The 25,563-nt window shown below is 44.5% G+C and overlaps 1 protein-coding gene across 1 annotated transcript in view; it reads left to right on the forward strand.

Moving 5' to 3' along the window:
- fbn2a (fibrillin 2a) overlaps nt 1-25,563 on the forward strand; it is a 190,817-nt gene that overhangs the window by 52,269 nt on the left and 112,985 nt on the right. The window contains exons 9-14 of the mRNA XM_029710481.1: nt 8,945-9,097; nt 13,318-13,632; nt 15,796-15,939; nt 21,858-21,977; nt 24,374-24,499; nt 25,106-25,228. Of these exons, the coding sequence (XP_029566341.1) occupies nt 8,945-9,097; nt 13,318-13,632; nt 15,796-15,939; nt 21,858-21,977; nt 24,374-24,499; nt 25,106-25,228 (981 nt within the window). The remainder of the gene's footprint in view (nt 1-8,944; nt 9,098-13,317; nt 13,633-15,795; nt 15,940-21,857; nt 21,978-24,373; nt 24,500-25,105; nt 25,229-25,563) is intronic.

The following is a 25,563-nucleotide window of genomic DNA, read 5'->3' on the forward strand; positions in this document are numbered from 1 at the left end:
ACGTAGCCCTCGTCTTCAGAGCTTAAGGCATTTGCCGGTCTGGCCTGTTGCCATGTCTCTGGCTCCTCTGTCTCTCCAGGACAGCCATTAGCAGATAACCAGCTCCAGAGATAAAGAAGCACTGGTCTCTTCCTCCCTCAACCCCTAGCTCTTTCCCTCTCTCCCTCAGCCCTCAGAAAGACCAACAAAGAAGACTGAACAGACTCTATTAGATTAGATCAGACGTAGCAAGCTCCTGGGTTTGGTTAGTCTTTTCACTAGTGTTGGATGTAGATCTATAGCACACAAGGTTTTGTGGACTACTTTGCTAATTAGTGAAGCAACAGGGAATGCAGTTTTTTTGTTAAAGCCCTCCAGCCCTGATACAGTTAATCAAGGTCCTGATCAGCAGCTGATTAGTAGAACCACGGCAGTATTCATTAGAGTGTAACCGATGTGAAATTGCTAGCTAGTTAGCAGTGGTGTGCGCTAATGGCGTTTCAATCCGTGACGTCACTCGCTCTGAAACCATGAAGTAGTTGTTCCCCTTGCTCTGCCGTGGCTTTTGTGGCGCGATGGGTAACGATGCTTCGTGGGTGTCAGTTGTTGATGTTTTATTTATTTGATTTATTTCACCTTTATTTAACCAGGTAGGCAAGTTGAGAACAAGTTCTCATTTACAATTGCGACCTGGCCAAGATAAAGTAAAGCAGTTCGACACATACAACAACACAGAGTTACACATGGAGTAAAACAAACATACAGTCAATAATATAGTAGAAAAATAAGTCTATATACAATGTGAGCAAATGAGGTGAGATAAGGGAGGTAAAGGCAAAAAAGGCCATGGTGGCGAAGTAAATACAATATAGCAAGTAAAACACTGGAATGGTAGATTTGCAGTGGAAGAAAGTGCAAAGTAGAAATAGAAATAATGGGGTGCAAAGGAGCAAAATAAATAAATAAATAAATACAGTAGGGGATGAGGTAGTTGTTTGGGCTAAATTATAGATGGGCTATGTACAGGTGCAGTAATCTGTGAGCTGCTCTGGCAGCTGGTGCTTAAAGCTAGTGAGGTAGATAAGTGTTTCTAGTTTTAGAGATTTTTGTAGTTCGTTCCAGTCATTGGCAGCAGAGAACTGGAAGGAGAGGCGGCCGAAGGAGGAATTTGTTTTGGGGGTGACCAGAGAGATATACCTGCTGGAGCGCGTGCTACAGGTGGGTGCTGCTATGGTGACCAGTGAGCTGAGATAAGGGGGAACTTTACCTAGCAGGGTCTTGTAGATGACCTGGAGCCAGTGGGTTTGGTGACGAGTATGAAGCGAGGGCCAGCCAACGAGAACGTACAGGTCGCAGTGGTGGGTAGTATATCAAATCAAATGTATTTGTCACTGTAACGGCCGTCGTTAAAGGTGGACCAAGACGCAGCGGGAATATGAATGCTCATCTTTTTTTAATTACAATAAAAGTGAACACTTACAACCGAAACACGAAAAGAAACGACAGCCAAACAGTCCTGTCAGGAATAACACTAAACAGAAAACAATCACCCACAAACCCCAAAGGAAAAACAGGCTGCCTATGTATGACTCCCAATCAACAACAACGAACTACAGCTGTTCCTGATTGGGAGCCACACACGGCCAACCAAAGAAACAAACCAACATAGAAAATAAACATAGAACGCCCACCCATGTAACACCCTGGCCTAACCAAAATAGAGAACAAAAACCCCTCTCTATGGCCAGGGCATTACAGTCACATACAGTTAGGTTAGCAGGTGTTAATGCTTTGGTGACAAAACGGATGGCACTGTGATAGACTGCATCCAATTTATTGAGTAGGGTATTGGAGGCTATTTTGTAAATGACATCGCCGAAGTCGAGAATCGGTAGGATGGTCAGTTTTACGAGGGTATGTTTGGCAGCATGAGTGAAAGATGCTTTGTTGTGAAATAGGAAGCCAATGTTTGATGTTAGTCTGGAAGGAGAGTTTACAGTCTAACCAGACACCTAAGTATTTGTAGTTGTCCACATATTCTAAGTCAGAACCGTCCAGAGTAGTGATGCTGGACGGGCGGCAGGTGCAGGCAGCGATTGGTTGAAGAGCATGCATTTAGTTTTACTTGCATTTAAGAGCAGTTGGAGGCCACGGAAGGAGAGTTGTATGGCATTGAAGCTCATCTGGAGGGTAGTTAACACAGTGTCCAAAGAAGGGCCAGAAGTATACAGAATGGTGTCGTCTGCGTAGAGGTGGATCAGAGACTCACCAGCAACAAGAGCGACATCATTGATGTATACAGAGAAAAGAGTCGGCCCAAGAATTGAACCCTGTGGCACCCCCATAGAGACTGCCAGAGGCCCCGACAACAGGCCCTCCCATTTGACACACAGAACTCTATCGGAGAAGTAGTTGGTGAACCAGGCGAGGCAATCATTTGAGAAACCAAGGCTGTTGAGTCTGCCGATGAGGATGTGGTGATTGACAGAGTTGAAAGCCTTGGCCAGGTCAATGAATACGGCAGCACAGTATTGTTTCTTATCGATGTCGGTTAAGATATCGTTTAGGACCTTGAGCATGGCTGAGGTGCACCCATGACCAGCTCTGAAGCCGGGCTAGACAATCTGGACCCTTTCTTTTTAAATTATCTGCCGAAATTGTTGCAACCCCTATTACTAGCCTGTTCAACCTCTCTTTTGTGTCGTCTGAGATTCCCAAAGATTGGAAAGCAGCTGCGGTCATCCCCCTCTTCAAAGGGCGGGACACTCTTGACCCAAACTGCTACAGACCTATATCTAGCCTACCGTGACTCTCTAAGGTCTTCGAAAGCCAAGTTAACAAACAGATCACCGAACATTTCGAATCCCACCGTACCTTCTCCGCTATGCAATCTGGTTTCTGAGCAGGTCATGGCTGCACCTCAGCCACGCTCAAGGTCCTAAACGATATTATAACCGCCATCGATAAGAGACAATACTGTGCAGCTGTATTCATCGACCTGGCCAAGGCTTTCGACTCTGTCAATCACCACATTCTTATCCCGCTGTCACGATCACTGTCTTCAAACTCCCTGTCATAAATGAGCCAAGGCGCAGCGTGCATGTAATTCCACATCTTTAATGGAAGTGAAACCTTTCCCAAAAACCAGGTAAACAGAAATCAAACGTGACGCAACTGTGGCGCACACAAACACTCACAGAAAATAATAATTACCCACAAACACAGGTGGGAAAATGGCTGCCTAAGTATGATCCCCAATCAGAGACAACGATAAACAGCTGCCTCTGATTGGGAACCATACTAGGCCAACAAAGAAATAGAAACCTAGATATGCCCACCCAAGTCACATCCTGACCTAACAAAATAGAGATTAACAAAAGGCTCTCTAAGGTCAGGGCGTGACATCGGCAGACTCAACCACCTTGGTTTCTCAAATGACTGCCTCGCCTGGTTCACCAACTACTTCTCAGACAGAGTTCTGTGTGTCAAATTGGAGGGCCTGTTGTCCGGACCTCTGGCAGTCTCTATGGGGGTGCCACAGGGTTCGATTCTCGGGCAGACTCTTTTCTCTGTATACATCAATGATGTCGCTCTTGCTGCTGGTGAGTCTCTGATCCACCTCTATGCAGACGACACCATTCTGTATACTTCTGGCCCTTCTTTGGACACTGTGTTAACTGACCTCCAGATGAGCTTCAATGCCATACAACTCTCCTTCCATGGCCTCCAACTGCTCTTAAATGCAAGTAAAACTAAATGCATGCTCTTCAACCGATCGCTGCCCACACCTTCCCGCCCGTCCAGCATCACTACTCTGGACGGTTCTGACTTAGAATATGTGGACAACTTCAAATACCTAGGTGTCTGGTTAGACTGTAAACTCTCCTTCCAAACTCACATTAAGCATGTCCAATCCAAAATGAAATCTAGAATCGGCTTCCTATTTCGCAACAAAGCATCCTTCACTCATGCTGCCAAACATACCCTCGTAAAACTGACTATCCTACCGATCCTTGACTTCGGCGATGTCATTTACAAAATAGCCTCCAACACTCTACTCAGCAAATTGGATGCAGCCTATCACAGTGCCATCCGTTTTGTCACCAAGCCCCATATACCACCCACCACTGCGACCTGTACACTCTCGTTGGCTGGCCCTTGCTTCATATTCGTCGCCAAATCCACTGGCTCCAGGTCATCTATAAGTCTTTGCTTGGTAAAGCCCCGCCTTATCTCAGCTCCATGGTCACCATAGCAACACCCACCCGTAGCACGCGGTCCAGCAGGTATATTTCACTGGTCACCCCCGAAGCCAATTCCTCCTTTGGCCGTCTTTCCTTCCAGTTCTCTGCTGCCAATGACTGGAATGAACTGCAAAAATCACTGAAGCTGGAAACTCATATCTCTCTCACTAACTTTAAGCACCAGCTGTCAGAGCAGCTCACAGATCACTGCAACTTTACATAGCCCATCTGTAAACAGCCCATCCAACTACCTCATCCCCATACTGTTATTTATTTTATTTATTTTGCTCCTTTGCACCCCAGTATCTCTACTTGCACACTCATCTTCTGCACATCTATCACTCCAGTGTTTAATTGCTATATTGTAATTATTTCGCCACTATGGCCTCTTTATTGCCATATCTCCTTTATCCTACCTCATTTGCACACACTGTATATAGACCTTTTTCGATTGTATTATTGAATGTATGTTTGTTTATTCCATGTGTAACTCTGTGTTGTTTGTGTCACACTGTTTTGGTTTATCTTGGCCAGGTCGCAGTTGTAAATGAGAACTTGTTCTCAACTGGCCTACCTGGTTAAATAAAGGACTTGTTCTCAACTGGCCTACCTGGTTAAATAAAGGACTTGTTCTCAACTGGCCTACCTGGTTAAATGAGAACTTGTTCTCAACTGGCCTACCTGGTTAAATAAAGGACTTGTTCTCAACTGGCCTACCTGGTTAAATAAAGGACTTGTTCTCAACTGGCCTACCTGGTTAAATAAAGGTGGAATAAATAAAATAGGGGGAAGTTGCCCCTAGATGCTGATCTTGGGTCAGTTTTGCATTTCCCCTATTAATGCTCAAGGTTAGGATTGGGGGAGGGGAAGCTAATGCTAGACCTGTACATAAAGGATGGGTGGGGCTCCTTAGAGTGTTCTTAAGCGTAATTCAGAGTGCGAAGACGCAGAGACGCGATAGTCTGCATCCCTTTGTGACAGCTACGCGGCTCTAAAACCAACGTACAGCCCGGACACACACCTTCCCACAATTCCCAACCAATGCGGCTCCATGTATGCCTCCTCTATTCATCTGAATGTGTTGACAGTTGGAGAAATTACTAGAGCCGCGCTGATTCATTCAGAAAATATGAAAGCCAACGGTCCAATATTCTTGAACACTCCTGTGCATGTGAGTACAGGTTTATGGTCTCTGATAGAATCCATCCTTATGACCACTAGAACAATGAAAGGAGCCAATTGGCATTCTGTATTTATTTGCAAATTAGAAAAATAACATAAACGTTTATCTGCGCACGTCAACTAATGGTAACATCTGGGTTTTGGTTTGCGATTGGTACTCTTGATGTGATGTGGACCCCCCATGATTTTCCCCAAAGGGTGTATATTTATTTTGGATATCATTTCTAAGATCAGGGTTATGTTTTTGTTGGAGCATTGTGAAATACATTTGTAATCAATAACAACGCCCCCCCCCCCCCTGTGATTAACATGTTGTGGATGCAGATATAATTACAACATATATGCTATTCAGCATTTCAATTGTGGTGATACAATGTAACTCTGCATGTTTACATTCCTGAATGTGTACTTTAAGCACAGGGTCTCTACTGTATCTAGAACAAAAAAAACTCTGCTCTTTATTGAGGCCCACATGTGCATACAGGCCTTCGAGCCACGGATGTCAGGCAAGACTAGAGCTGCACCCTATGGGCCCTTGGTCAAAAGTAGTGCACTATATAGGGAATAGGGTGACATTTGGGACTCACACTCTCGTTCTTCAGAAGTGCCCTGCTGACCTATATACAGTAGAGCCAGCCAGGCTACCGTAGGATGCAGGCTACCGTAGGATGCAGGCTATCGTAGGATGCAGGCTACCGTAGGATGCAGGCTACTGTAGGATGCAGGCTACCGTAGGATGCAGGCTACCGTAGGATGCTCAGCCATCTCTCACACCACACTGTCGAAATATGCAGCCATAAAAGTTTTGTGTTTAAAAAGGGGATTTCTGGCAACACCAAGCTGAGGTACTGTGTGTGTGTCCACAGTACTGTGTGTGTGTGTGTCCACAGTACTGTGTGTGTGTGTCCACAGTACTGTGTGTGTGTGTGTGTGTGTGTGTTTGTGTGTGTCCACAGTACTGTGTGTGTGTGTGTGTGTGTGTCGGATACATTCGTACTCGGTCTTGTCTCAGTGTCGGATACATTCGTACTCGGTCTTGTCTCAGTGTCGGATACATTCGTACTCGGTCTTGTCTCAGTGTCGGATACATTCGTACTCGGTCTTGTCTCAGTGTAGGATACATTCGTACTCGGTCTTGTCTCAGTGTTGGATACATTCGTACTCGGTCTTGTCTCAGTGTCAAATACATTCGTACTCGGTCTTGTCTCAGTGTTGGATACATTCGTACTCGGTCTTGTCTCAGTGTCGGATACATTCGTACTCGGTCTTGTCTCAGTGTTGGATACATTCGTACTCGGTCTTGTCTCAGTGTCAAATACATTCGTACTCGGTCTTGTGTCGGATACATTCGTACTCGGTCTTGTGTCGGATACATTCGTACTCGGTCTTGTCTCAGTGTCGGATACATTCGTACTCGGTCTTGACATGGTCTCGGACAGTGAGGACTCGTCATTTCCGAGAGTAAAGAAATCATAATAATCAGCTTCCATTCAGTCAGCGCATAAATCTGCTTCTCCAGGCCAAATATATACACTCCTTTCTGGAAATATGAATATCTTAACAGCCTTTATACATCTATTATAGACATGTTAGTACAGTGGTGAACCTATAGACCTTCAGGGGTGAACCTATAGACCTTCAGTGGTGAACCTTCAGTGGTGAACCTATAGGCCTCCAGTGGTGAACCTATAGGCCTCCAGTGGTGAACCTATAGGCCTTCAGTGGTGAACCTATAGGCCTTCAGTGGTGAACCTATAGGCCTTCAGTGGTGAACCTATAGACCTTCAGTGTTGAACCTATAGACCTTCAGTGGTGAACCTATAGACCTTCAGTGGTGAACCTATAGGCCTTCAGTGGTGAACCTTCAGTGGTGAACCTTCAGTGGTGAACCTATAGGCCTTCAGTGGTGAACAGTGGTGAACATTCAGTGGTGAACAGTGGTGAACCTTCAGTGGTGAACCTATAGGCCTTCAGTGGTGAACCTATAGGCCTTCAGTGGTGAACCTATAGGTCTTCAGTGGTGAACCTATAGGCCTTCAGTGGTGAACCTATAGGCCTTCAGTGGTGAACCTATAGGCCTTCAGTGGTGAACCTATAGGCCTTCAGTGGTGAACCTATAGGCCTTCAGTGGTGAACAGTGGTGAACCTATAGGCCTTCAGTGGTGAACAGTGGTGAACCTATAGGCCTTCAGTGGTGAACTTCTTGACTCGGTCTTGCCTTGCCCCCCGTCTCTCCGCTCTCGGGTCTCGCCCCCCCCCCCCCCCCCCCCCCCCCCCCCCCCCCCCCTCGGTCTTGACTCAGTCTCGCCGTTCCCGGTCTCGGTCTTGACTCGGTGTCGCCCCTCTGGTATTGGTCTTGACTCGGACTCGATTTGCTCCGGTCTTGGTCTTCAATCTGTCTCGCTTTAGGTGGTCTGGAACACAACACTGTTCCACTGTATAACAACACTGTTCCACTGTATAACAACACTGTTCCACTGTATAACAACACTGTTCCACTGTATTCTGCCCCTGAACAAGGCAGTTAACCCACTGTTCGTAGGCCGTCATTGTAAATAAGAATTTGTTCTTAACTGACTTGCCAAGTTAAAAAAAGGTTAAAAAAACAAACACCCCCCCCCCCCCAAAAACAACACTGTTCCACTGTTTTCCATTTGTGCAATAACCAAATATCAACATCTGTTCCACTGCATTTCTATGTCATTACAAAGTATTTAGTAACTATGTACCAACAGTGTTGTTATTGCCCTAATTACAGCAGTACAACACACATACCAGTGTTTGTCATGGGCTGGCTGCTTAGGAGAAAGGACACTGTGTTTTCAGGAACCGAAGTAGCAAAAACACCAAACGCTTCATTTTCAGTCATGACAGTGTGTTTTGACTTCATCTAAATGCCCCTGATAGATGTCTGAAATATTTCACATGTCGTCCACATCAAGGAGTCATGTGAAAACGATGTCAAAGTGCTTCCCCGTATTTACGACAAAATGTAAAGGTCGCTATATGTCGCAGGGTAAAATTAAGTAGCTATTAGCTGAGTGAAATTAGCAACAGTGTTACGGAATTCAAATGGTAAAGATATGAGAAGGATGAATTAGCACATTTCGAAACATTGGGTGAATTATTAGGCATGTACCCATACACCACACGACGGCCTTGTGGATGTGCCTGTCTGTCTGCCTGTCTCGCTGTCTGCCTGTCTCGCTGCCTGTCTGCCTGTCTGCCTGCCTGTCTGCCTGTCTGTCTGCCTGTCTCGCTGTCTGCCTGTCTCGCTGCTTGTCTGCCTGCCTGTCTGCCTGTCTGTCTGCCTGTCTCGCTGTCTGCCTGTCTCTCTGCCTGTTCGTCTGCCTGTCTGTCTGCCTGTCTGCCTGCCTGCCTGTCTGCCTGCCTGTCTGGCTGTCGCCCTGTCTGTCTGCCTGTTCGTCTGCCTCTCACCCTGGGACAGTGTGTCTCTGTGACAGCATCCTAGTCATCTATGACAAGGTGTACAGTATGTGTTAACTGTGTGATGCCATGTCTTGTTCCCGCTCTCTCAGACCAGCAGGCAGGCTCGTGTTTCGGGGGTCTGCTGAACGGGCGCTGTGCGCAGGAGCTGCCCGGCCTCTTCAGTAAGGCCACATGCTGCTGTGACAGCGGACGCTGCTGGGCACGGGGGTCCCTGCCTGAAATATGCCCCGCACGAGGATCAGGTGAGTCACCAATCTATAATATTCCCCCTATGCCAATGTTTGGTTGGCAAGCCTGGTTCTTAGTTAGTGTGATGCAACATTTACAATGAAGATATATAATTTATTAGTAGTGACAATCTCCTATTCTACTCAATAGACTATCATATCTTGAGGTTACATGCTTTGGTTCCAAAACACTTGAGTCAACTAATTATGGCCTTGACTTAGCTAATCGATTCAATTAAGACCCTGCTTGATGCTAATATGTGTCTTAGTGCTGAGCTCAGACTAAAACCTGAGGTCATTTGGCTCTCTAGGACCAGGGTTGCCTATCGCCATACCCTATGCAGTGTCATGTGTGATTGACTATCATTATTAGCTACTTCAACGTCAAAACCTTTAGACATTTCAATCAATCAATCAAATGTATTTACAAAGCCCTTCTTACATCAGCTGATGTCACAAAGTGCTGTACAGAAACCCAGCCTAAAACCCAAAACAGCAAGCAATGCAGGTGTAGAAGCACCATAGTTATATCTCTCTGTATCATTATCAGCTACTTGTCACGTTGTATAATGATTGGAGACAGGCGCAGGAATACGTAATAGGGGTTTTTATTTTCTCCACCCAAACAAAAGAGCAAGGTTTAGAACTCTAAATAATACACGGGACAAGACTCGTAACACAAGTGCACAATAACACGTAGCTTGGAAGCCGATACAACAGCACAGGTACTCACACGACCAACGGACATGGTAACAATAACCGACAAGGACAATGGGGAACAGAGGGCACATATATACACATACAGTGGCAAGAAAAAGTATGTGAACCCTTTGGAATTATCTGGATTATCTGGATTAAATTAGATCTGATCTTCATCTAAGTCACAACAACAGACAAACACAGTCTGCTTAAATTAATAACACACAAATTATTGTATTTTTCAGGTCTATATTGAATACGTCATTTAAACATTCACTGTGTAGGTTGGAAAAAGTATGTGAACCCCTAGGCTAATGACTTTTCCAAAAGCTAATTGGAGTCAGGAGTCAGCTAACCTGGAGTCCAATCAATGAGACAAGAATGGAGATGTTGGTTAGAGCTGCCTTGCCCTATAAAAAACACTCAAAAAATTTGAGTTTGCTATTCAAAAGAAGCATTGCCTGATGTGAACCATGCCTCGAACAAAAGAGATCTCAGAAGACTGTTGACTTGCATAAAGCTGGAAAGGGTTACAAAAGTATCTCTAAAAGCCTTGATGTTCATCAGTCCACGGTAAGACAAATTGTCAATAAATGGAGAAAGTTCAACACTGTTGCTACTCTCCCTAGGAGTGGCCGTCCTGCAAAGATGACTGCAAGAGCACAGCGCAGAATGTTCAATGAGGTTAAGAAGAATCCTAGAGTATCAGCTAAAGACTTACATAAATCTCTGGAACATGCTAGCATCTCTGTTGACGAGTCTACGATACATAAAACATTAACTAGAATGGTGTTCATGGGAGGACACCACGGAAGAAGCCACTGCTGTCCAAAAAAAACATTGCCGCACGTCTGAAGATAACAAAAGAGCATCTGGATGTTCCACAGCGCATCTGGATGTTCCACCAATTGAAGCTCAACAGAAGTTGGGTGATGCAACAGGACAACGACCCAAAACACAGAAGTAAATCAACGACAGTATCACGGCTGTTTAAAGGATCGGACCAAAGCGCAGCGTGTTTGTAGTTCCACATATTTATTATTATCGTGAAACGTTGCAATACACCAAATACTTGAAACAACAAAACCGTGACGCAGAGAGAATACACACTACTCACAAATGAACAACCCACAAACACAAGTGGAAAAACCCCCTACATAAATATGATCTCCAATTAGAGACAACGAGAACCGGCTGCCTCTAATTGGAGATCATCCCAACAACCCCAACATAGAAATAGAAACCTAGAAACCCACATAGAAACAGATAACCAGAAAACCACCCAAAAACACCCCCTGTCACGCCCTGACCTACTCTACTACAGAAAATGACATCTTACAAGGGTCAGGACGTGACAGACAGAATGGCTTCAACAGAGAAAATACTCCTTCTGGAGTGGTTCAGTCAGAGTCCTGACCTCAACCCGATTGAGATGCTGTGGCATTACCTCAAGAAAGCGGTTCACACCAGACATCCCAAGAATATTTCTGAACTGAAACAGTTTTGTAAAGAGGAATGGTCCAAAATTCCTCCTGACTGTTGTGCAGGTCTGATCCACAACTACAGAAAACGTTTGGTTGAGGTTATTGCTGCCAAAGGAGGGTCAACCAGTTATTAAATCCAAGGGTTCACATACTTTTCCCACCCTGAACTGTGAATGTTTACACGGTGTGTTCAATATAGACATGAAAGCGTATGATTGTTTGTATGTAATTAGCTTAAGCAGACGGTGTTTGTCTATTGTTGTGACTTAGATGAAGATCAGATCAAATTTTATGACCAATTTATGCAGAAATCCAGGTAATTCCAAAGGGTTCACATACTTTTTCTTGCCACTGTACTAATCAGGGGGAATGGGAACCAGGTGTGCATAATGAGACAAGACAGTCCGGGATTGGTAGTAATGAATCCAGTTCAGTGACGCCTAGAAGGCCGGTGACGTAGACCTCCGGAGCTGGTGAACGGAATGAGCAGCAGTACCGGGGATCCATGACACTACCTCAATGTCAAAACCTTTAGACATTTCCATAGTTATATTTCTCTGTATCATTATTAGCTACTTCAACGTCAAAGCTATCGTTATATCTCTCTCTGTATTAAAGAGTTATGTAAGTTCTGCCCTTAACTGCAACTCATTGTAAAAAGCCCTTGAAAACCTGAGGCGGGTTGGAGAACTGCTGAATCTGATGCTGAGCCCAGTTCAAAGCGCCTGTCATGCGGTAACAGATAGTGTTCTGCTGATGCAGGCTGTAACAGAATGGTACCTTGGTAATGTCAGGGCAGACTGGAGGGCTCTGAAAGCCCCTGGCACTCTCCCCCATTTCCTCCTTCCTCTCAACCCAGACTGGGCATAGCACACAGGATACCTGCTCCTCCAACTCTTACTTCACTGGCATGTGTTGCTTTGATTTCATCTCAAGTCTAGAGGACAGGGGTGAGCAACTCATGTTGGTTTCACCTCAAGTCTAGAGGACAGGGGTGAGCAACTCATGTTGGTTTCATCTCAAGTCTAGAGAACAGGGGTGAGCAACTCATGTTGGTTTCACCTCAAGTCTAGAGAACAGGGGTGAGCAACTCATGTTGGTTTCATCTCAAGTCTAGAGAACAGGGGTGAGCAACTCATGTTGGTTTCATCTCAAGTCTAGAGAACAGGGGTGAGCAACTCATGTTGGTTTCATCTCAAGTCTAGAGGACAGGGGTGAGCAACTCATGTTGGTTTCATCTCAAGTCTAGAGAACAGGGGTGAGCAACTCAGGTTGGTTTCACCTCAAGTCCAGAGAACAGGGGTGAGCAACTCATGTTGGTTTCATCTCAAGTCTAGAGAACAGGGGTGAGCAACTCATGTTGGTTTCACCTCAAGTCTAGAGGACAGGGGTGAGCAACTCATGTTTGTGGGGGCCGGAACTTCTGCTGGGTCATGTTCGGTAAGCACAAAATGGGAGAAACGTAGGAGAACTTGAACTTGTCCAATATGTTCATGAAACATTAAAAAATGTTGCTGCGTTGTGGACTACAGAACATGACATATTTTACATTTTAGTCATTTAGCAGATGCTTTTATCCAGAGCGACTTACAGTAGTGAATGCATACATTTCATTTCTTTTTTTTTGTTCATTTTTTTTGTACTGGCCCCCCGTGGGAATCAAACCCACAACCCTGGCATTGCACACACCATGCTGGCATTGCAAACACCATGCTCTACCAACTGAGCCACAGGAAGGCTATGACTGTGGTTTGTAATTGCTTTAGATCTTATACAGAGCTTTAGAGAGTATTTGTGTCCTCTCAGAGCAACCAACTGATTTGATACTTTGATGTCAAAGAGAGACATGGTTAAGGGTTTGAAGTAGTATGGCTTAGTGTCCTTAGACATGAGCTGTTTCAAGGCACACTGTAGTTTTGGCCTTTGACCTCTACTCTCACTGCTGGCAAACCTATTGATGTTTGAACTTTCCAAACCTGTTCCACCATCATCCAGATGACCTTTCCTCTCACGGCTGACTAACATCTTGACCTTTGTCTCACCGTCCCCCAGAGGAGTACCGCCGGCTGTGTGTCCAAGGAGTCCAACCCTACCCAGATGGAGACTTTGGAGGGAGACCCAACCCCATGAATCCTCTAAATCCTTTGATCCCTCAAAGACCCAATGGTGGCTACGACCCGTCCAGGCCCAATGGTGGCTACGACCCGTCCAGGCCCAATGGTGGCTACGACCCGTCCAGGCCCAATGGTGGCAATGACCCATCCAGGCCCAATGGTGGGTATGATCCATCTAGACCCAGCAGCGGCTACGATCCAACACTGAATGGCCAAGGGGTTCCTAATGGAAATGGACAAAGGCCAGACTTAGGTAAGGAAACCTCCACATGCACTAGAAGCACCCACACATTCAACAGATAGCAAGCTGTAAGATGTGTACAGTATCTACATGCAGTGCATTCGGAAAGTATTCAGACCCCTTGACTTTTTCCACATTTTGTTACGTTACAGCCTTATTCTAAAATGGATAAAATAAAATTAATCCTCATCAATCTACACACAATACCCCATAATGACAAAGTGAAAACAGGTTTTTAGAAATGTTTGCAAATGTATTAAAAATAAAAAACAGAAATACCTTATTTACATAAGTATTCAGACCCTTTGCTATGAGACTCGAAATTGAGCTCAGGTGCATCCTGTTTACATTGATCATCCTTGAGATGTTTCTATAACTTGATTGGAGTCCACCTGTGGTAAATTGAATTGATTGGACATCATTTGGAAAGGCACACACCTGTCTATATAAGGTCCCACAGTTGACACTGTATGTCAGAGCAAAAACCAAGCCAAGGGGTCGAAGGAATTGTCCGTAGAGCTCCTAGACAGGATTGTGTCGAGGCACAGATCTGGGGCAGGGTGCCAGAAAATATTCTGCAGCATTGAAGGTCCCCAAGAACACAGAGGCCTCAATCATTCTTAAATGGAAGAAGTTTGGAACCACCAAGACTCTTCCTAGAGCAGGCCACCCGGCCAAACTGCTCGATCTGGGGAGAAGGGCCTTGGTCAGGGAGGTGACCAAGAATCCGATGGTCACTCTGACAGAGCTTCAGAGTTCCTCTGTGGAGATGGGAGAAACTTCCAGAAGGACAACGATCTCTGCAGCACTCCACCAATCAGGCCTTTATGGTAGAGTGACCAGACGGAAGCCACTCTTCAGTAAAAGGCACATGACAGCCCACTTGGAGTTTGCCAAATGGCACCTAAAGGACTCTCAGACCATGAGAAACAAGATTTTCTGGTCTGATGAAACCAAGATTGAACTCTTTGGCCTGAATGCCAAGAGTCACGTCTGGAGGAAACCTGGCACCATCCCTACGGTGAAGCGTGGTGGCATCATCATGCTGTGGGGATGTTTTTCAGCAGCAGGGACTGGGAGACTAGTCAGGATTAATGGAAAGACAAACGGAGCAAAGTACAGAGAGATCCTTAAACCTGCTCCAGAACGCTCAGGACCTCAGACTGGGGAGAAGGTTCACCTTCCAACAGGACAACGACCCTGAGCACACAGCCAAGACAACGCAGGAGTAGCTTCGGGACAAATCTCTGAATGTCCTTGAGTGGCCAGCCAGAGCCCGGACTTGAACCCGATCAAACATCTCTGGTGTAATGGGTGCGTGCTGGTGGCAGGGAAGTCAGGCGCAGGAGAACGAACTTGGTATAAACAGAGTCGTTTAATAAGTGCTCACAAAACTCCGAAAACCAAAATATACAAAATAATAAAAGTGGGTACAAAACCCGTCGCACACCAGAACATAACTTGCACATCACATACAAACAAACAATCACCACCAAGGACATGAGGGAAAACAGAGGGTTAAATACACAACATGTAATTGATGAGATTGGAACCAGGTGTGACGTAAGACAAGGCAAAACCAATGGAAAATGAAAAATGGATCAGCGATGGCTAGAAGGTTGGTGACGTCGACCGCCGAACACCACCCGAACAAGGAGAGGGACCGACTTCGGCGGAAGTCGTTACATCTGGAGAGACCTGAAAATAGCTATGCAGCGACACTCCCCATCCAACCTGACAGCGCTTGAGAGGATCTGCAGAGAAGAATTGGAGAAACTCTCCAAATATATGTGTGCCAAGCTTCTAGCATCACACCCAAGAAGACTCAAGGCTGTAATCGCTGCCAAAGGTGCTTCAATAAAGTACTGGGTAAAGGGTCTCAATACTTATGTAAATGTCATTTTTCTGTATTTTTTAAAAACATTTTATACATTTCCAAAACTTTCTACGTTTTTGCTGTTTTTCTTTATGGGGTATTGTGTGAAGATTGATGAGAGAAAAATGTGTTTTAATACATTTTAGAATAAGGCTTTAACGTAACAAAATGTGGAAAAAGTCAAGGGGTCTGAATAATTTCCAAATGCACTGTAGATGGACTGAGGGATGAATGGATAGGGATGGATGGAGGGGAAAGCACACTCATTATGATGAGCTACTATGGGGTATGTTGGACAGGCACAGCGACTCTGAACCAGACGATAAACGTCTGTAAGCAGCTGCCCAACCTGTGTCTGCACAGTCGCTGCATCCTCGTGGGCTCTAGCTACCGCTGCGAGTGCAACAACGGCTACACCCTGGACACTCGCCAAGAATGTGCAGGTACAGTATAGTAATTATACATTAATATATTAAATGTGTTTTTATATATGTCTTCAATTGATTGGCTAACACTTTTAAAATGTTAGTTCCAACGCCCACAGTGTTGGGATACCAGGAACTCTGGTGTTCTTGATTGATTGACTATCACTTTTAAAATGTTTCAACACTTTTTAGACTTTCAACACTTTTCCAGATGATCCCATATGTACACTTTAAAAGTTTTGATGTTAACATTGTGGGGCATTAACACAGTGGGTGTTAAAAAGTCAAGTTTGCTCTGTCAATACTGTACAGCAATAAGAAAGCATTGTGGCAGCGCATTTCAAGTAAAGAGTTATTAGTCAAACCCAGAAAGACCATTGGCCATCGACCCTCTTCCTAGCTGTCCTCTCAGAACGTCCACTTTCTATCCACAGATGTTGAGTTTAGTTTATTAGGATCCCTATTAGCTACTGTACATGCAGCAGCTACTCTTCCTGGAAGCCATTAGCTACTGTACATGCAGCAGCTACTCTTCCTGGGGTCCATTAGCTACTGTACATGCAGCAGCTACTCTTCCTGGAGGCCATTAGCTACTGTACATGCAGCAGCTACTCTTCCTGGGGTCCATTAGCTACTGTACATGCAGCAGCTACTCTTCCTGGAGGCCATTAGCTACTGTACATGCAGCAGCTACTCTTCCTGGGGTCCATTAGCTACTGGACATGCAGCAGCTACTCTTCCTGGAGGCTATTAGCTACTGCACATGCAGCAGCTACTCTTCCTGGAGGCCATTAGCTACTGGACATGCAGCAGCTACTCTTCCTGGAGGCTATTAGCTACTGCACATGCAGCAGCTACTCTTCCTGGAGGCCATTAGCTACTGTACATGCAGCAGCTACTCTTCCTGGGGTCCATTAGCTACTGTACATGCAGCAGCTACTCTTCCTGGGGTCCATTAGCTACTGTACATGCAGCAGCTACTCTTCCTGGGGTCCATTAGCTACTGTATATGCAGCAACTACTCTTCCTGGAGGCCATTAGCTACTGTACATGCAGCAGCTACACTTCCTGGGGTCCATTAGCTACTGTACATGCAGCAGCTACTCTTCCTGGAGGCCATTAACTACTGCACATGCAGCAGCTACACTTCCTGGGGTCCATTAGCTACTGCACATGCAGCAGCTACTCTTCCTGGGGTCCATTAGCTACTGTACATGCAGCAGCTACTCTTCCTGGAGGCCATTAGCTACTGTATATGCAGCAACTACTCTTCCTGGAGGCCATTAGCTACTGTATATGCAGCAACTACTCTTCCTGGAGGCCATTAGCTACTGTATATGCAGCAACTACTCTTCCTGGAGGCCATTAGCTACTGTATATGCAGCAACTACTCTTCCTGGAGGCCATTAGCTACTGCACATGCAGCAGCTACACTTCCTGGGGTCCATTAGCTACTGCACATGCAGCAGCTACTCTTCCTGGGGTCCATTAGCTACTGTACATGCAGCAGCTACTCTTCCTGGAGGCCATTAACTACTGCACATGCAGCAGCTACTCTTCCTGGAGGCCACATAAAACATACAAATACATTACAAAGTACAGAACAGTTATAGACAAGAACAACGTAAGATATTACATTTAAAATAAAATAAAATAAGAGTTATAAATAAGTTATAAATAGGAAATACACCAAGAGCCAACCGCAAAATACTAGTTACACACTATTTACATGCCAATACCAAATTATGATCAATAACGTCCAAGGCTGCATTGAAATCTAACAATCCAGCTCCAACTATCATCTTATTATCAATTTCCTTTAGTCAATCATCAGTCATCGTAGTCAGTACAGTACAAGTTGAGTGCCAGTCCCTATAAGCATGCTGAAAGTCAGTAGTTAACTTGTTCTCTGAAAAATAGCATTGTATTTGTTCAAACACAATTTCTCCATCAGTTTACTAAGAACAGGCAGCAAACTGTTAAAGCCAGCAAAGGGTGCTTTACTATTTTTAGGTAGTGGAATTACTTTAGCTTCCTTCCACACCTGTGGACACACATATACCTTTAGGCTTTGGTTAAAGACATGGCAAATAGGGGTATCAATAGGGTCTGCTACCATTCTCAATAGTTTCTAGGTTCTAGGTTCTCTATACCTGGTGGCTCATCATTATTGATGGATAATAATAGTTTTTCCACCTCTTCCAACACTAACTTGACCAAATTAAAAGACAACAATACTTCTCTTTCATAATTAGATCTTCAATACACAAATACTGTATGATGTTTTCACTGTTCAATGATGCCATTTCACTTCTGTTTGTCCACTTTACCAGTGAAATAGTCCTTGAAATTATTGGCTATGTCAAAAGGTTTTGTTATAAATGACCCATCAACTTCAATGAACGATGGAGATGAATTGGGTTTTCTGCCCTTAATATAATTTAAAATGCTCCAAAGGTGCTCTTATTTTTTTAAAGTTTTAAGTTCAGTCAATACATTTCTCAATTGACAGTATGTCAACCAATCAGCTGAGCAGCCTGACTTGTTTGCCACCTTTTATAGCATCATTTGTTTGAACCATAAACATTTTCAATTCATCATCGATCCAGAGGGTTCTAATAGTTCTCACAGTTAGTTTCTTAACAGCTGCATGTTTGTCAACAATTGGCAAGAATAATTTGATAAATCTCTATAAAATGTGCTGCATCTGGATTCTCCTCCTTATACACATCAGACCAACATACATTTTTTTTACATCTTAAACAATAGAGTCCTGAGGAAACATTTTGTATAATCTCTTATAAATAACTTTAGGCCCTGCCTTTGGTACTCTGGCTTTCCTTTCCTTCTCCTCCTCTAACACACAGAATAAATATCCGCAGCGCAGAGAAGCATAACATTTAACTTCACTTTCTAGAGTTTTCCCCCTTAGTTATTAACACTATCAACGTTTTCCTTTACTGTGGGAATTGTGATCGAATCAACGCAATATTAGCCACTTTCAATGCAACATACCGAAACAAAACTATGCAAGAGTATGAAAACTAACGATGCAAGAGATTTTGCTGTAGGCAGAACACGTAATTCTATTGCATTGAAACACAAGACTCAGCCCGTACTTTACACAGAGCGGTGCGGCATAACCAATCAGAGCCGCAGTAGGCCTATATGCAAATAGACCATTGCCATATATGGATCTGTGCCATTCACTTTGAACTGGACTGAGTTTACAGCATGAGCGATTATGAGTAGATGCACTTGTTTTGAGATCAAAGCGAGAGCTGTATGTAACCACGTGTGCATATTTGTTCATATCCTTTGCTAGTTAGTGAATGGATGTCACAGATCCAACACTATTGTAAACACTCTAGTTGGTTGAGTGATAACCTGGGTCATGTTACAGCAGAAAAAAACATATTGCGAGCTACCAGTGATGTAAAAATACTTAAAGGTACTACTTAAGTCGTTTTTTGGGGGTATCTGTACTTTACTATTCATATTTTTGACAACTTTATACTTTTACTTCACTACATTCCTGAAGAAAATTATATATTTTTTACTCCATACATTTTCCCTGACACACAAAAGTACTTGTTACTTTTTGAATGCTTAGCAGGACAGGAAAATTGTCTAATTCACACAATTATCAAGAGAACATTGCTGGTCATCCCTACTGCCTCTGATCTGACAAACTCACTAAATACAATTGTTCATAGAGAAACAACAAAATTAGATGTTCTGAGTCCAAGTCAATGTTTAAATCACATCTGAATATATTTTTTTAGGTCTGGAAGAAAACTAACAATTGTTTAATTCATTCTTAATACGTTTTAATTTAATTTAATTAATTCATTGTAATTATGTAATTCTCTTTTAATTGCATATCTGGCCCTTTAATTGGGCATCTAGCAAGTGAGGCATGTGCCATCTAATGTGCTGATGTAGCGAAGGTTCTGTACTGCTGCTGCTCATTTCATGTTTGCAAATAATAGATACAAATGATATACTTGCTCATGATATACTTCTGCCAGGTAAGACTACTTTGCAGTTAACATTTCATTGAGAATGTTTTGGGGAAAGTATTTCTGTCAACTCACAGGACGGTTATCAGATCAACTGGCTACACACAGAGTGATTGTCAGTGTCAGTTATGTGGAGGTGAGGATAGAGTCAAGCGCAGGACACAGAACTGAGTAAAATAACGTACATTACTCTCGAAGAAACTCATCAGTCAAAATCCACGCAGGGATAAATAATCCTGACACAAAACAACTAACACGATGACAAGCAAACAATCACGCACAAAACATAATGAGAACCAGAGGGTTTAAATCGGGAAAATAATCATAACGAAATGGGAACCAGGTGTGAACAATCAAGACATAACAAATGGAAAAAGAAACGTGGATCGGTGGTAGCTAGGAAGCCGGTGTCGATGACCGCCGAACGCCGCCCCCGAACAAGGAGAGGCACCAACTTCGGCGGAAGTCGTGACAGTGATAGACAAACGCACGCACCAAACAGACAGACAGACAGACAGACAGACAGACAGACAGACAGACAGACAGACAGACAGACAGACAGACAGACAGACAGACAATATTGCTGGAAATGAATTGGCAGATAGTGTGTTAGTTTTGTCTTTTTAAGCTATATAGTGGCTAACTAAGAGTGGGGATAATGTCAATGTTGATTCAATAGTAGCTGGGAGCATGTGGTGTTTGATACTTGTGAGATTTCTTTATGAAAGTTTGCAGTTGAACACGTAAAAATTGCATGTACTTTCAGAATTGTTTGACGAGCTACTCGTAGATGGGCAGCGAGCTACTGTACTGGTAGCTCACGATTGACCTGTCGGAGACCCCTGTGTTACAGCCATTAGTCACAGTAAGAAGCTTCCTCTTGAGAGGACAGCTATGTTCGGGTCACCCAGAAAATACATTTCTCTGTTAGCATCAGAGACCTTATCTAACATCACACACATATTCTCCAGATACTGACTGTTAGCATCAGAGACCTTATCTAACATCACACACATATTCTCCAGATACTGACTGTTAGCATCAGAGACCTTATCTAACATCACACACATATTCTCCAGATACTGACTGTTAGCATCAGAGACCTTATCTAACATCACACACATATTCTCCAGATACTGACTGTTAGCATCAGAGACCTTATCTAACATCACACACATATTCTCCAGATACTGACTGTTAGCATCAGAGACCTTATCTAACATCACACACATATTCTCCAGATACTGACTGTTAGCATCAGAGACCTTATCTAACATCACACACATATTCTCCAGATACTGACTGTTAGCATCAGAGACCTTATCTAACATCACACACATATTCTCCAGATACTGACTGTTAGCATCAGAGACCTTATCTAACATCACACACATATTCTCCAGATACTGACTGTTAGCATCAGAGACCTTATCTAACATCACACACATATTCTCCAGATATTGACTGTTAGCATGTGGTGTTCTACAGCAGCACCCTAAAAGAAGAGGCTTCAGATGAGGCAGGTGAACCTGCAACCACCCCACTTCTACTTCATTTGTCATGTGATCCTCTCTGAGCTTTACAGGAATATGGCTCTGAATAGATACAGCAACACCTCCCTCGTAGACATTCCTGTCTTTTCTACAGATGTTATATCTTTGTATTCCTACTACTGTATCATCAAAGCTGCTGTCTAAGTAAGTCTCAGAAATGGCTAATATATTCATATTATCTAAGATGAGCGAATTACTAATCTCGTGAACGTTGCTTCTGAGGCTGTTAGGTACTGTATATTTATATGAGTTAACTTTTAACCATTTCCTGGGTAGCTTGTCTAAAACTGAACTCATGATGATTGTAGGTTCTATTTCTAATAAATCTATTTGTAATAAATCTATTTCTGATAATGAATAGATGTAGATGAGTGTTCCTCCGACCCGTGCCCCAATGGGGACTGTGTGAACACGGCCGGTTCCTTCTACTGCAAGTGCCACACAGGGTTCCAAAGAATTCCAGGGAAGCAGGTTTGCGTCGGTGAGTCTATTTATACATACATACTGTGTATATATACAGTACAGTCAAAAGTTTGGAAACACCTACTCATTCCAGGGTTTTTCTTATTTTTTTTTTACTATTTTCTATATTGTAGAATAATAGTGAAGACATCAGAACTATGAAATAACACACACGGAATCATGTAGTAACCAAAAAAGTGAGATTCTTCAAAGTAGCCACCCTTTGCCTTGATGACAGCTTTGCACGCTCTTGGCATTCTCTCAACCAGCTTCATGAGGTAGTCACCTGGAATGCATTTCAATTAACATGTGTTCCTTGTTAAAGGTTCATTTGTGGGATTTCTTTCCTTCTTAATGAGTTTGAGCCAATCAGTTGTGTTGTGACAAGGTAGGGTTGGTATACAGAAGAAAGGGTGGCTACTTTGAAGAATCTCATTTTTTTGGTTACTACATGATTCCATGTGTTATTTCATAGTTTTGATATCTTCACTATTATTCTACAATGTAGAAAATAGTAAAAAAAAAAAGAAAAACCCTTGAATGAGTAGGTGTGTCCAAACTTTTGACTGGTACTGTATATATTCTATTCAAAGCTGTTGAACCAATGCCGTCATCATAGACGTGTCTCGTAGTCTGTGGCATAAACCCTTAACCAGCCAGGCCTGTGTCTGTGAGTCTGTCTTCACCGTGGAGTGGACCTTAAAGATTTATTCACAGTCTAAATATGCTGTTTCCTTTTGCTTTCATATTGTTACCTGACTACTAGGACATTGATCCACCGAATGCTGAATTGTCATTTCACGTTTAAAAGATAGTTACAAATACAAGCAGACTGTAAATGGATATACTATATCATTTAACATCGGGCTAGGTGAAACACATAGAGATATAACGACTATACCAATGTAATTGTAGTCATTATATTTCTATGGTGGAACGTTACTCACTCCAACACTATGCTTTCAGATGGACAAGGGGCCAGGGGGAACTGTCTAGGCCCGGGGAAACTGTCTAGGCCCGGGGGAACTGTCTAGGCCCGGGGGAACTGTCTAGGCCCGGGGGAACTGTCTAGGGCCAGAGGGAACTGTCTAGAGCCAGGGGGAACTGTCTAGGGCCAGAGGGAACTGTCTAGGGCCAGGGGGAACTGTCTAGGGCCAGGGGGAACTGTCTAGGGCCTGGGGGAATTGTCTAGGGCCAGAGGGAACTGTCTAGGCCCGGGGGGAACTATCTAGGGCCAGGGGGAACTGTCTAGGGCCAGGGGGAACTGTCTAGGGGCCAGAGGGAACTGTCTAGGGCCAGAGGGAACTGTCTAGGGCCAGAGGGAACTGTCTAGGCCTGGGGGAACTGTCTAGGGTCAGGGGGAACTGTCTAGGGTCAGGGGGAACTGTCTAGGGCCAGGGGAACTGTCTGGGGCCAGGGGGAACTGTCTGGGGCCAGGGGGAACTGTCTAGGGCCAGAGGGAACTGCCTAGGGCCAGAGGGAACTGCCTAGGGCCAGAGGGAACTGCCTAGGGCCAGAGGGAACTGCCTAGGGCCAGAGGGAACTGTCTAGGGCCAGAGGGAACTGTCTAGGTCAGAGTGAACTGTCTAGGGCCAGAGGGAACTGTCTAGAGCCAGGGGGAACTGTCTAGGGCCAGGGGGAACTGCCTAGGGCCAGAGGGAACTGACTAGGGCCAGAGGGAACTGTCTAGGGCCAGAGGGAACTGTCTAGGCCAGGGGTAACTGTCTAGGGCCAGGGGGAACTGTCTAGGGCCAGGGGGAACTGTCTAGGGCCAGAGGGAACTGTCTAGGGGCCAGAGGGAACTGTCTAGGGCCAGGGGGAACTGTCTAGGGCCAGGGGGAACTGTCTAGGGCCAGGGGGAACTGTCTAGGGGCCAGAGGGAACTGTCTAGGGGCCAGAGGGAACTGTCTAGGGCCAGGGGGAACTGTCTAGGGCCAGAGGGAACTGTCTAGGGCCAGAGGGAACTGTCTAGGTCAGGGGGAACTGTCTAGGGCCAGAGGGAACTGTCTAGGGCCAGAGGGAACTGTCTAGGGCCAGAGGGAACTGTCTAGGTCAGGGGGAACTGTCTAGGGCCAGAGGGAACTGTCTAGGGCCAGGGGGAACTGTCTAGGGGCAGGGTTAGTATACCAATGGTGTTATATTGGATTTGGTGCAGCATTGCAGTGTATTGGTAGGAGCAGGGGTAGTATGCTGTTGTAATGGTGTTATATTGGATTTGGTGCAGCATTGCAGTGTATTGGTAGGAGCAGGGGTAGTATGCTGTTGTAATGGTGTTATATTGGATTTGGTGCAGCATTGCAGTGTATTGGTAGGAGCAGGGGTAGTATGCTGTTGTAATGGTGTTATATTGGATTTGTTGCAGCATTCTGGGGTAGTGGTAGCAAGTCACATATACAACACCACTTTCCTCACCAGACATTGACGAGTGCCTGCACAACGGGGTTCTGTGTAAGAACGGCCGCTGTCTCAACATGGATGGAAGCTTCCAGTGCATCTGTAACGCAGGCTTCCAGCTAACCCCAGACGGCAGGAACTGTGTCGGTAAGATCTTTCAAATGCTTCTTGCGTTTGCTTTAGCCTGTTTGGAGTGCCAGATTGGGCGGGGTTTACACTTTTGTTACTGCTCTATTGGTTCCATTGCGCCAGTCAACATCAATCAAACCCAGATTAAGTATTTTAATATAGTATCAGTTACCTTAATCATTCATGTAAATCAGTACTGCAATGTTCATGAGATTGTAGCTAATTGTTCCCTAGATTTGATTTAACACTTTTTTATGTACTGTAAGTATTCAAACCTAGTCAAACCCATAGTCTCATGAATTAACTTTTTGAAGACAAGCCACTAATTCTATACTATTATGAACGTAAATACCTATTAATACAGTTTCTGTGTTTCTCTCCCAACCACAACCTACTAGTTTGCTCATGGCTGTCCATCGATGTCGACAACAACGTTGCTCTTGTTTTTACGCCATTCAATGCACACACCACATCAATCACATTCTACATGCTACACGCCTTTCCCCATGGGGTCACATTCCAAGACCCTCTGCTTGGCAACCAACGGGTCTGGGCGTGGTGAGTTTGGCTTTAACAACAGCATGATAGATTCTCCCCTGACCTTTAACCTTTTGCCCTCCACAGACCATGACGAGTGCGCCGGCACCAACATGTGTCTGAACGGCATGTGTATCAACGAGGACGGTAGCTTCAAGTGCCTGTGCAAACCCGGCTTCACCCTGGCTTCCAGTGGGCGCTACTGCACAGGTAGAGAGATCACTTAGGCAGACATTGAATATATGGCAGGTCCAGGTTGGCTCATATTTTATAGCTATGCCAATAGATTCCAGAACATCATCTGTGTTCCATTTGGAATTCCAACTGAGATGCTACAGCACCAGCTGCTAGCCATGAGTCTGGATCAGGAACAGACAAAGTGTGCATTCCAAATGCTACCCTATAGGGCTCTGGTCAAAAGTAGTGCACTGTATAGAAGAATGGGGTACCATTTGGGATGTAGACCAAGAGATTGAACCTACCTCTCCCCAGAGGCCTAGTTATAATGTGTGTTTTGTTTTGTTTGTTAACCACATAACTTCTCT

This window comes from Salmo trutta, chromosome 23 (assembly GCF_901001165.1).
Source record: "Salmo trutta chromosome 23, fSalTru1.1, whole genome shotgun sequence".
Taxonomy (NCBI): domain Eukaryota; kingdom Metazoa; phylum Chordata; class Actinopteri; order Salmoniformes; family Salmonidae; genus Salmo; species Salmo trutta.